General features: G+C 39.1%; 1 protein-coding gene across 4 annotated transcripts in view; it reads right to left on the bottom strand.

Annotated features, from left to right (window-relative positions):
• Positions 1 to 12619, bottom strand: part of KIAA1549 (KIAA1549 ortholog) — a 144752-nt gene that overhangs the window by 48691 nt on the left and 83442 nt on the right. For all 4 annotated transcript variants that reach the window (XM_034062837.1, XM_034062838.1, XM_034062835.1 and 1 more), the window contains exons 7-8: positions 6343 to 6402; positions 3885 to 4030 (exon numbers count right to left, since the gene is read on the bottom strand). In XM_034062837.1, the coding sequence (XP_033918728.1) occupies positions 3885 to 4030; positions 6343 to 6402 (206 nt within the window). The remainder of the gene's footprint in view (positions 1 to 3884; positions 4031 to 6342; positions 6403 to 12619) is intronic.

The following is a 12619-nucleotide window of genomic DNA, read 5'->3' as shown; positions in this document are numbered from 1 at the left end:
TTACACTTTGGCAGTGAGAGATGCCATAGGAAGGATATGCCAGAATTTCACTATATGGCAGGCAGAAAAAAAGATTAATGCAATTTCTGTGTACGTAAATGACACAATCTCTGTTGATCTCAGATGTGCATTTAACCTTCGCAGAGTAAAGGCTTAACTGTGTTCAGGTGTCAGTAAATTTAATTTAAAAAGTGTTTTCAAGAGAATATCATAGGTCAGTAAACAGAGTTGCCTGGAAACTAAACCTAGTTCATAACTTAAAGTGGGGAAATCCAAGTGGTGGGCAAGCTTGCAAGGCATTTGCAGAGTGTCAGTCAGCTAGTGGGATGTGTCTGTCAGCAATGCCATCAGGATAAGGAATCATTGGATAAACCGGTTCTGGTTTCAAAGGCATGAGTCTTAATCAGAAACAAGCAAGCGCACATACACAATCTCCAAAATGCACATATGAAGTTTATTTTCCTTTTCTTCCACTCTGTTCATCCTCTAGGCAAAAAATAATTAAAAAAGATGCTGCTCTCTGCCTTATTAAAAGTAGGATTTTAGTGTCCATGCAATTGAATGAAGATGTACTGTGGTCTGAGGGGTTCAGCAGACAATGCAACATAAAGCATAATGTGAAACAGGCATCACATGTAACCTGCCAGGGGTCAGAGAAAGCTCTCACAGCAACCTGGATGAGACAGCACTTGCTGATGTAGTACCAAACACTTACCTGCTGTGGCAGACCCTCCTCATGCTGAGCTGGGATGACTGGTACATGAATTGAGGGGGGCAGGGTGCTGACAGCAATGCTAAGGAAGTTTCCTCTGCTGATTTACAGCCAAAAAATTGGCCAAAAAACAGAGGTAGGAACAGGCTGCAGGCAACCTGATGGAGGGCCGATCATGGGAGGAGTGAAATGCCTCTGAGGAAAAGGTGAAGCAGCAGGAGTCCCCAAAGGCTGTATTTAAAAACCTATAAACCTCCAGCAAGACTGAGCCTTTACTCAGATTACACACTCAGGAGAGCTGTCAGCAGAAAATAGAGAGAATGAACCTCTGCCTTAATGAAATCTCAATGAACTCATTATATCCCCTCATAGCTACTGCCTCCTCATAGCACACATTATAATCACAGTGTCAACTAATGTGCTCTTTAAATCAGACCATCGTTGTTTTTGTCACGTAGTAGAATCACCTTTCTGCTTTCAGCTAGGTTCAAAGTAACAAGCATGCTGATACGAAGGAAAACTAAATATTGTTGGTGGATTTTTAAACTACAATTAAGCCATTTAATTCCTCCAACAAATTAATTACAACTGAGATATTGTAGCAAACTACTGACAAACTATAGCACAGGGCTTAGCCTCTGCAGATGCAATGCAAACCACGTTAAATGTGCCTTCAAATTTGCAGCAACAGCAGATACCTATTAAAAATATATATACCTTGCTCTGTGAAACATTAATATCAGCATCACAAAAAAAATCAGTGGAACTATCTCATGTCTAACTGTCAGGTGTGAAGCTTGAAATAGTTTTTGTACATAATGGTTATAGGCTTTTTTCCTTTGATTTCTTTTTTTGTTTTTATCATGGAGTGCTACCTGTTAACAGCACAGACAGGCAAACAGGAGGGGAAAATGTGCTATTTGGGCACCCTAAGTAGACCAAAGCTCTTATTCAAAGTATCTAGGTTTAAAGAGTCATTTTTAGCATTTTTAGATCTTAACACATGCCTTTAGAAATTAAATCTAAACCTCACAAGGTATTGCTTCTATTTCCTCGGTATGTGAAAGGAAACTAATATGCCTGCAGTAACATTCACAAATAATTGTTTCACCTTCTGACCCACAGCCCTGATTTTCCACAGAGCTTAGAAATGTCACATTTCAATACACTATACATATCTTTCACCTCAGGAAAAACATCACTCTATAGGGGCTGAACACAAATGATATGTGTGTCTAGTCTTTTGTGGATATATACATGCCCTGTTAATGAAAGTATCCAACACTTATTTTCACTTCATTGTGGCCTACAAGCATAACAGTCACTGGTTTGTGTGAAAGAAAAATATATGGGAATGTGAAGTACAAAGAACCTTAATAGCTCTCCCTGAAGACACAAACAGATGCATACATACAGTAAGCTTCAAACAGCTTATAAACTTGGATATGAGGTACAGAATTAGCAGCAGTAGAACTAAAAGGCTTACTGCAAATGACTATGGACCAGATCCTCAACTGACAGGAGAGCATCCTTGAAAGAAATAGTCCTCCACTCAGTAGCCCACTACCAGGTGCTTCACTGCACACAATAGCTTCTAAGGCTGTCACATCTACCATACACCTGAACATCCCCCCAAAGCAAGCTACCAAAAAGCAATAGGACCTGATGGTACATACTATTCTTGCTCAGGAAAGCAGGACAACCACCACAGACACTTAAGCAGCAAAGTATGTCCTTAAGCCTTCCTTTTTCTGCATCTTCTTTATTACGGTGCTAACCCTGTCTAACAGCACAGGCTGTGAGCACCTGAAGCAGCCCTGATTATGTGGGATAGTATGATGTGTTGACCTTAACTAAGAAGATTCTCCACTTTCCAAAGACAGCAGTTTGCAGATTCTTTGGACTAATTAAGTGCCATGAATGAGCAGCACTGCTGGTGGGAACATGAGCTGCAGAGCAGTAAGTAATACAAAGTCTTAAGAAAAATGCTGTATTTTCACTTTCTGAAACACTGTTCTTTAGGTGGAAAGGACCTGGTTGTAATTTTATCCATGCAAAAATAAATTACCTGAGCTTTATTATGTAAAATCATAAAAGTGTAATCTACACATACACATTTCACAGGTTGTGGTGTCTTTGCTTGCAACATAAGAAATATTTGTTTAATTTATATGCAAAGGGAGGATGGGCATAAAGAACAAAGTGCAGTAAGAAGTGTTGGGAATAGAAGATCTGAAACAGACATCTATTTATGGTAACTAAAAGCTGCAAATAAGAAAAAATAAAATCTCTATTACTGGAACAGATGTTTCTGAGATGGGAAAAAAAAGTAAGAACATCCTAACATCTGGAAATTTAAGTGGTAGCAAAACCTGTTGGATTAAATTAAATAAGGATAATGGGTAGGTACTATCAGAAGGACATATGCGAGATAAACCAACTGTTGATGAATTAGCTGGACAAAGTAATTCTTAAGAAGATGAGCCATTAAAAAGTACTTTGGCTTTCAGTTTGCTGAACTGACAAGAAAGAACACGTGAGAATTTAAATATCTGAGCCTCCCTGGACATTATGTGAATAATTTCACCTGTGACAAAGCTATAAAGCAGCACTAGAATCCAGATAGCAGAAGTTGCCATGTGTGCATAATTTGGTATCATAAATCATTCATACTTGAAAGCCATTCCTGTGACCAGGAGTACTGTGACAAATAGAGAATTAAGGGGTAGTATATACTACTATACTGCTGCATGAGTGTATTTCATATTTCTACACCAACACCAAAACACTAGAGAGCTGGGAAGTAGCTGTTCCAGCAGAGGACTTTCTTTTGACTCAGATGATCATCCTGTCTCCTTTTGCTAGGCATCTCATGTAAGTCAGACAAGACAACAAGCTTATAAAATAGGACACTGGTAAAATAACTTTCAGTATTGATTTTAAGAAGTCAGACTTATTTAAAATACTCAACTGTTTCCATTTGTCTATGTTTAGCTTAAAAGACAAGGCTCCAAAAGTATTGTATTTTAAGTGCAAGTCATAAGCATCATCAACCAGTTAAATGTGACACATTCGTTTGAGTTTTCTTTCTTAATTCAAAACCTGGACAATATTAACTTATTCAATAATTTATTACCCTTTGTTTCTCCCTCTGACTTTGAGCTCTTAATACCTGAACAACGTTGCCACCTGCAAAACTGGCTCGTCTCCATATCCGGCCCCTGACCAATGCCTCGTTTAACAGGTGGGCTAGTTTCCGTTCCATCTCAGCCCGAAACACTTCCTCGTGAATTCGCTGGTCGACAACACCCAAGAGAACTACATTGCAGAGAAAGTAACCCAAGAACACAAATGAATTAGTGAAATTTTTCAGTTCCTTTTCTGCACTTTTAGTTACAAGCTTTGAGTCACTCTGTGACAGCTCACAGACAGTTCAAGAGCATCCATACTCATATGGGAATACTGCCCAGTTCAGCTGAAGGTTACATGTTGGAAAGGAAGACATTGGGTGGGGAAAGGTTATAATAATGAGAAAAAATACAACAGCAGCACATTAACAAAGTTCTGTATAGCAAGTGTACCTTTCCCAGATGAAGTTTAACAAGATGCCAATCATAGCACAAAAAAGCCTGGTTAGTAGCCCTGCTCACTTCACTTCCCAACCCCAAGTACTCTGGGTCACTGGGGCAGCTAATGCTGGGAGGAATCCCTGAGGAGCAACACATAGGAAATGAAAAAGTATGGACCTTCATTAACAAGATCACATCAAGTAAAAGTAAAGTGAAGTGAATGGAACGATAGTCATTCAAATGACCTAATTAAACAAGCCTAAGGGATAGTAATCCAACCCACTGCTGACTGCAGTAAAATGATTCAGTTTTCACTCCTGCACTTGTCCACTAAAATGCTTTATATTTTTTAAAAGTCCCTTTTTCAGTAAGTGTTTTAATGTTAATATTTTAAGTGCAGTGCTTAATAAAAAGCCATCCATTTAAGATAAAATAAATATATATATTTTAGATTTTTTAAAAAACATTAAAATCACTTTTTCCATTTAAAAATTTTCACTGCAGATGTCAGAAGAAGGAAAAATTGTCATGATTTCTCACAGAGATCAACAGCATCCATCTTCTAAATTCAATCATAGACTAAGTATCTCAGATTTAAACAGCAAAGTAAATAGACAGTGCAGACAATGGCCTAAGGCTACTATATACAGTAAGAAGATGACCATTCTTGCCTATGTATTAAATTTTAGTATCAATGAATTATACTTTATAGCATGAACTGTATTCTACAACCGAGAGGGACAGCTATAGAGAACACTGCATATCCCAACATTTTATGACTCTTGGGATACATGCACATATATCTGGGTAATTTAATATTAAAAACCTTTATGCAGATAATGTGTCATTTTCCTATGTCATGATTCATTATCCTTGGAATATAGTATAGAGACTGAAAAGACTGATCTAGCTAATGTCTGTTCACTTTTCCCAGGCAAGAACTGGGATTACAGAAAATTTCTCCACAGCAAAAAAGGTTCTGCAATTGGCTTTCACAATGTTATAGTCAAGAAGTTTAGAAAAACACAAAGGGACCTGATTTCTGAGCTGGAAGCACCCTCTTCTTACCGCAGTATCTAAGGGAACTTCTAGCAACAACAGAAAAACAAGCCAAAGGCTGAGCAAATGAGAGTGGGGTTGTGACCAAAAAAGCCAACATCCCAAGGAAGGATGACACTGGATGTGGCATACACAAGTGCACCTTCTCTCATGTTACTGAACATAATCTGAAATTCTTCATTTTATTTCTCTAAAACAAACTCTGTGGGCTTCAGAAATAAAGTTGCAACTTGATTTCCTGTTTAAAAAGTAAACTGGGTCACTGGTGAGAGGAGACAGGGATACCTGAAAAAAAGCAAGCCTGCACAACAGGTAGACTACAGGTGATAAAATTGTGGGAAAGCAAAAGCCTATGCAGTGGGAGTCTGGTACCCACAGCCTGGTCACCTTTCAGGGTTTCTGTTTAATAGAAGCAGGAAGGATCTACAGCATGCAGCCATCCTTAACAGCCTTTGAGCATCTAAATGTGGCAGCCCAAAATATCTGTGAATTATACAATAAAACATCCACAAAACTTGGGCAGGAGGGATCTGCTTTGAATGAATCAGAAGAGGTCAATGTAATGTGATGAAACTAACATACTCAGAATGTATTTATTTTCATTCTGGATTGCTCCTGACATATTTTGGTAGAAAGTGCCACACAGACAAAGTTTTATTTTTCACTTAAAATAAAAGCCTAAAAAAAAAAATAAAAATCAATGTGGCATATTGATGGCATGCAGAGTAGACACTTTATGCCTGACAATGTAAGTTGTCTCACTAAGAATGAACTGCTCGACAGATAAAAACTTTGTGTGCATCATCAAGGAATTGCAGCAGTTCATTCAAGACCCAGGAATTAAATTTCCCAGATATTCCAGGTCACTAGGCCTTTGGTTTCAGAATTTATTCAGCTCAAGCACATGAAGGTCTCATAAAAATGTATCAGGCTAAGCTACTGATATTTATGTAGGCTACTTACAAAAATAACTGCATTCTTACTCACAGAGGCTCTACGTACCTGTTCTCACCCAGGAAGATTTCATCAGCTGAGACACATTAAGCTTAGGATAATGAAAGGCTGAGGGAAAAACAGAATGGAGGAAAAACATCCGTAAGAACAGTATTCTCAACAACACACACCAAAAAAGAAACAACTTCATAATTTATACTGTCAGGAAGCATCTTATTTACACAGATGTATTACTACTCCTGAGGCTATGTACGCACAACGGTAAGGAAAGTGCCCCAAACATACACTCTCCAGCTCACCTCTGAACAAAAAGAAGCTAACTGAAGCAGTCAGATTTATTACATGAAAGATTTCAAGCTGCTGTATTGAGGTCACTGCTACTAGAAATTTAAAAGCTCATCGTCTGAACTGTGACTCTTACCAAGCTATCTGAAGGATCAGAATTTTGCTTAAAGGGCAATGAGGCAACTCATGAATGTCTCAGAATGAAAATAAAACCTTCTCTGAGGCAGAAACTACATGGAAACACTAAATGTAAAACAGAAAACTAAATATAGCTCATTGTGTTCCAGACATGTGCAGGGGTAAGTATTAAAAACACCACATTGTAAAAAAAAAAAAGAAAACAAAAAACCCAAACAACCAAAAAAACCCAACACAAAAAAAACAAACACAAATTACAAGTAAATGCATGTAGAAACACTGCTGTAGACAAATCTCACATCTTTTGTGTTTGATGCTGGCTCCAACCTTTCTTCATTTATCTTTTTTTTTTAAAAGGCTCTCTTCCAGAATGAAATCCTTGTCCCAGTGAAGTAAATAAAGCCTATTACAACTGACTTCAGGAGGGATAAGATTTTTCCCAAGGTTTCCACTGGAGAGCAGTAAAGACATGTTGGGAAACAACTGAGGATGGGGGCTGGGCCAATACTTTCCTCAAGGGAAGTCTTAAACTTCACTATGGCAATAAGGAAAAGGAATGGTCTTAACCTTCTCAAAATATTTAATCCAGACGCAGTTTGCTAAGCATTATGCAAAGGTTAATTTTTAAACCATTTCACGGATAGAAAGAACGTGGCACGTAACAATTAAATGACCTGGTCCATGCTAAATCAATTTACAGTTAAGATATCTTCAATTGTAAAACAGTTTGCCACTGTCGCATATTTAATTATGTAGTAATTCATAGAGTAGCTGACCTCTGTCAGTATACCAAAAAAGTGATTCTTTTGCCCCTTAAAACAATTTTTTTGTTGAGGCAAGAGCAATAGAATCACTAGCTATGTGGTACCTTTTATTTTCACAGATTTAGAAATAGTCTTATGGAAAAAAAAACACCCCATAAATTTGGTTATTCGAGCTTTATTCCAATAATAGCACCACTAGCTTCAATAGTAGCACCTGGGAGGTACTTTGTGACTTACTGTTCAGAAGGGTATAGAACATGGTCCTTTATTCTGGACAGGAAACATCATCCTTCTATACACTAACCACGATGCATCAAATTTCCAAAACTATCAGACACACAAAAACTGCCTCACAGACCACTGAAGCAAACACACCTATTTTTGGTACCCTGCTACACAATTCATCTGATTGTAGCTTTTAGATTGGAGTTCTATTTAATCTGGTCACACAATTGTCTTCTTCAATTTAAAAATACAACCTGAACAAAGCATAAACTGAATTGTGTCTGTTGTTTTTCCAAAGCATGGAAGAGCAAGATAAGAAAATCAAAAACCTTCCAATGGCCATAAAGCTTTGAACTGCTAGCAGTTGTTTTTTCTTCTTGTAAACTAAAGTCATGTTTTGCCTCAATACTTAATGCGCTCTTCACACTTTTCCTAATTAGTACTTGAAAATGATTTAATTCATGCAAATTGCTGAATGACTATTCACTTAAACTTTTCATGGAATTAATGAAATTTAAAAATAAAACAACTTGAGCTGAAAATCTTGAAATTGAAAAGGAAGATGTGCTGTGTTCACTGGCAACTAAGGCTGGGGCTTAAAACATGAGAAGGAATGCATGAAATGGACACTTCTGCAACTGAGACCATGCTCAGGAGTCAAAAAATCCAAGCTCCAACTCTTATTCTGTAGGTAACTCCAGCATCTCACCAACTCATATGTGGCCAGATCCTGAGCTCAGCTGGAGTCTTAGCACTGCAGCAAGGTCATATTTGCAAGATTCCTAATGTACCCAGAACTAATGATTAAAACGAGTGCAGACTGATTGTTATTCTGAGAGGGATGCTGGATAGACAAAATGCAATTATTAGTTAGATTGCAGCTGGTCTGCTAATGACTATAGATGCATTAATGAAGTAGATGCTAGCATCGTTAGAAGATGCTAACATGCAGCCCTAAAGCACCATACTGCGTAGCAGCATTGATTCAGTGCTGACTGAAAAGGCACGGGGTCACCTAGTCGCCCAGAAACCTCTTGACAGAAGTCTGATGGGGGCAACATGGCCTTTGCCAGATGCTTCAAGGATCTCTCTGACCCTCTCAGACAGAGATGTGAGGGACCATGCAGGATAGAACTGGTACAACATTGACCATTCTTATTTCTGATAAATGGAGGAACAGTAGTAGAAAGCATGGAACGAATGCAATATTTGGAATCAGAAGGGATCAACTGAAAAATAAGATTCCATTAAAATATCAGGGTATGGGCAATAGTAATACTGCATCTGTTGAAAGTCTCATCCAAAATCCACTCAGAAAAAACCCTGCCAAATATTTCTGCATAATACTGGACTGTATCACATGATTTTATATTATCCTATTGGCCTTGCAACATCTCTAAGATATCTAAAATAGATGCCACCCATCAAAGTGCTACTTATGGCACTGAAAAAAATAGCAAGACCCAAAGCAACTCACTCTCATTTACAAGTCATAATAAAACCCAAGAGATTTATTCAGGGTAAGATCATGAAGGGCAATACTCCTTGTTTAGTCTTTGCCTGTCCTCAAAGAAATTTTCCAGACAAAGGAATACCAAATACATTATTTCCTATTGTTTTCAATGGACTAGCACTCAAAACCTGTGATTAGACTCGGTTTTATTTCTGCTGATACATAGTTCATGACCATCTAACCAGTTTATCTAAATCTAAATGGTAAGATGTAAGGTGGATGACACAAAATAAGCATGCAGGTAGGTGTAAACTGGACATTTGAAAGCAAGCATGGTGTTCAAGCTACCTGGAATTCTGTGGAAGAAAGAAAAAAAGTCTGGAAGTTTCCAGGCCTGGCCACTCCCAACAGTCCTATTCCTGCACCGCCAACAGCCCATTCTGTCAAACTAACAACTTTCACTGCTGACCTGGATTGTAAATGAGTAGAAAAAGCTAAGAAAAAAATGCAGTTGTAAATGATGCGAGTGCAAGCTCCTACACTTGGGCTGGAGCAATACCAGGCACAGCTATAGGTCGGGCAAAGAAGAGATTCTGAGCAGCCCTGTGGAGAAGGACTTGGGGTGTTGGTGGATGAGAAAATGAACATGAGCCGGCTTCAGTGTGCTCTCGCAGCCCAGAAAGACAGCCGTATCATGGGCTGCATCAAAAGGAGCGTGACCAGCAGGTCGAAGGAGGTGATCCTGCCCCTCTACTCTCATGAGACCTCACTTGGAGTATTGTGTGCAGTTCTGGTGTCCTCAACATAGAAAGGACATGGAACTGTTGGAACAAGTCCAGAGGAGGGCCACGAGGATGATCAGGGGACTGGAGCACCTCCCATATGAAGACAGGCTGAGAAAGTTGGGGCTGTTCAGCCTGGAGAAGAGAAGGCTGCGTGGAGACCTCATAACAGCCTTCCAGTATCTGAAGGGGGCCTATAGGGATGAATGTGAGGGACTATTCATTAGGGACTGTAGTGACAAGACAAGGGGTAATGGGTTCAAACTTAAACAGGAGAAGTTTAGATTGGATATAAGGAAGAAATTCTTTACTGTTAGGGTGGTGAGGCACTGGAATGGGTTGCCCAAGGAGGTAGTGAATGCTCTATCCCTAGCAGTGTTCAAGGCCAGGTTGGATGAAGCCTTGGGTGATATGGTTTAGTGTGAGGTGTCCCTGCCCATGGCAGGGGGGTTGGAACTAGATGATCTCAAGGTCCTTTCAAACCCTAACTATTCTACGATTCTATGATGTACTTTACTGCACAGGGAACTCACATAAAGTATAAACAGTACATACTAGCTATGCGAAAAAAAAAAAAGAACTATGTAAGGACTCTGAGAAGAAAGAAATGTGAGGTGAACAGAAGCAGGGAGCAAATACATTCCTTCAAACAAGGCTCATAGTTGGGATACTGATGGCAACGTCTCACTTCGCTTAACAGTGTTGACATACAGCGATATTACACAAGTATCTTTTCCTTAGTACAAGTCAGCTTCAACCCCCTGACAGCTCAGCTCACCTACATATAATTTTATTTTAATTCAGATGCAGACTAGAAAAATTACAAAATTGTATACAGAGCCCTCAAGGGGGAAAAAAAGAAAAAGTCACCACCAGAAGTATTAACTGTTAGCATGCCTGGTAACTACAGCACAGATGGCATAGAAGGGTACAGCATGGAACATTACATATTTACATATGAACAGTAATACACATGAATTTTTTACATGTAAATATGCAAATATCCAAAATTTCCCCCAAAAATTCACACTGAAAAACAGAGGGCTGCATATTAGCTTGCACAGAGCAAAGAGGCTACCTATCTAAGGAAGATCTTCACGACACCTTTCCTGCTACAACTGCTCTGTAGACAAAGGGAGGGCATGAATGCAGAGTTCAGGGTTTAGAAAACAAAATTATTAAGGCATCTTCCTGCCAAAGTGGATCTGGCACTTGGTCATCCTCAACAGACTGCTGAATAATGTCTCAAGAAGGATCTGCCCAATGCTGCTGAGCCTTTGGATGTGATTTCTGGCTCTGAATACTGAAGATCTAAAATCCTTAGGCTCAAAATAGTCACATCAACAGTGGAAAAACCAATGTAGAAACAGTTATAAATAACTGAGTGTGGTTGCCTCAGTTATAAAAGCCTATGAACTAGATTCATTATTGTGCTGCTCACAAACAGATCTATAGCTCTAACAAGCTGACACTGCATTCCCACTTTGCTCACTTATCAAATGTCACCATGTCTAGTATTCCAAAACAGTGACTACAAACACCCTGAAGCATTATTGAGACCAAACTAGACAAGTCAAAACCAAAATGAACTGTCCTGCAGTGGGCACAATCTACTTTAAACTTAAGTTCCTCTAGCAACAAGCAAGCCAAATGCTGACAAGGTGTTCCCTGAGCACCAAAGCTTCATGCTTACTACACTGCAAACTTTGGGAAGATCTCATAATTTCTAAAAATTCTCAATTACTAAATTGAAATGTAATGCATTTATTTCAATTTATTACTTTCATTTATTTTATTATGACATTAAATGTTTTCAAAATGTTGCTCAAAGCCCTGTCTAACCTGGTCTTGAACACTGCCAGAGATGGAGCAGACACAACTTTCCTGGGCAACCTGTGCCAAGCTCTCACTGCCCTCATAGAATGAAGTGCATATCATGATGGATTTAGTCACCACTGATAAGTAACTCTGCTTTCCTACACCAAAGGTCTGCTTGAGGATTTGAGGTTTGGTATTGTTTGGGAGACTGGGTGGATTTGAAGAGAGGAAAAGTAATTTTGCATTTGAACCTTGGATGCTTGTGCTGGAATCTGCAGGAATGAAATTACCACACTGTAGGTGTACTTGTTGAAAATCGCCAGCAGGAATAAAGAAACAACTCCTGAAGCTTTAGAAACAAAAGTTACAGAAATAACCTATCTACAGGCTTAGACATGCCAGTGAGCTAGCAGAGGATAAATGTGCGAGGCTACAAGAGCCAAAAATCTACCCTACCTCACTGCAAATCCTCAGAGGAGACAGGAAAGGAGAACAAATCCAAATGGGGCTTTTTTTCCCCCAAATTCACTGCCTGACCTTTTCACTCATTCTACTTTGCACAGCCTTCTCGTTAACACATGAGCTATCACAGAGCTCCACTGGCACTGGCCTGAAATCAGCCCCACTGGCCAGGCACTATGAGCATGCAGATAACACAGGGAGAGCTCCTGCTGTGAGCACTGAAGAAATTACCTTCAGATTTCCTAAGTACTATCAGGAAAGGAAAATAAGAAGAACAGGGTACATGCATGTTTAATAGGGATGTTTTTCCCCTATGACCAGCCTGTCTTTCAGAATACACCAGCCTTAGTAGTAATTCTGTTATCATTTAATTGCATGGTAGCTCCACTGCACAATCC

This window comes from Melopsittacus undulatus, chromosome 5 (assembly GCF_012275295.1).
Source record: "Melopsittacus undulatus isolate bMelUnd1 chromosome 5, bMelUnd1.mat.Z, whole genome shotgun sequence".
Taxonomy (NCBI): Eukaryota; Metazoa; Chordata; class Aves; order Psittaciformes; family Psittaculidae; genus Melopsittacus; species Melopsittacus undulatus.
The sequence above is the reverse complement of the archived record's forward strand: the minus strand, read 5'-3'. Positions and strand labels throughout refer to the sequence as shown.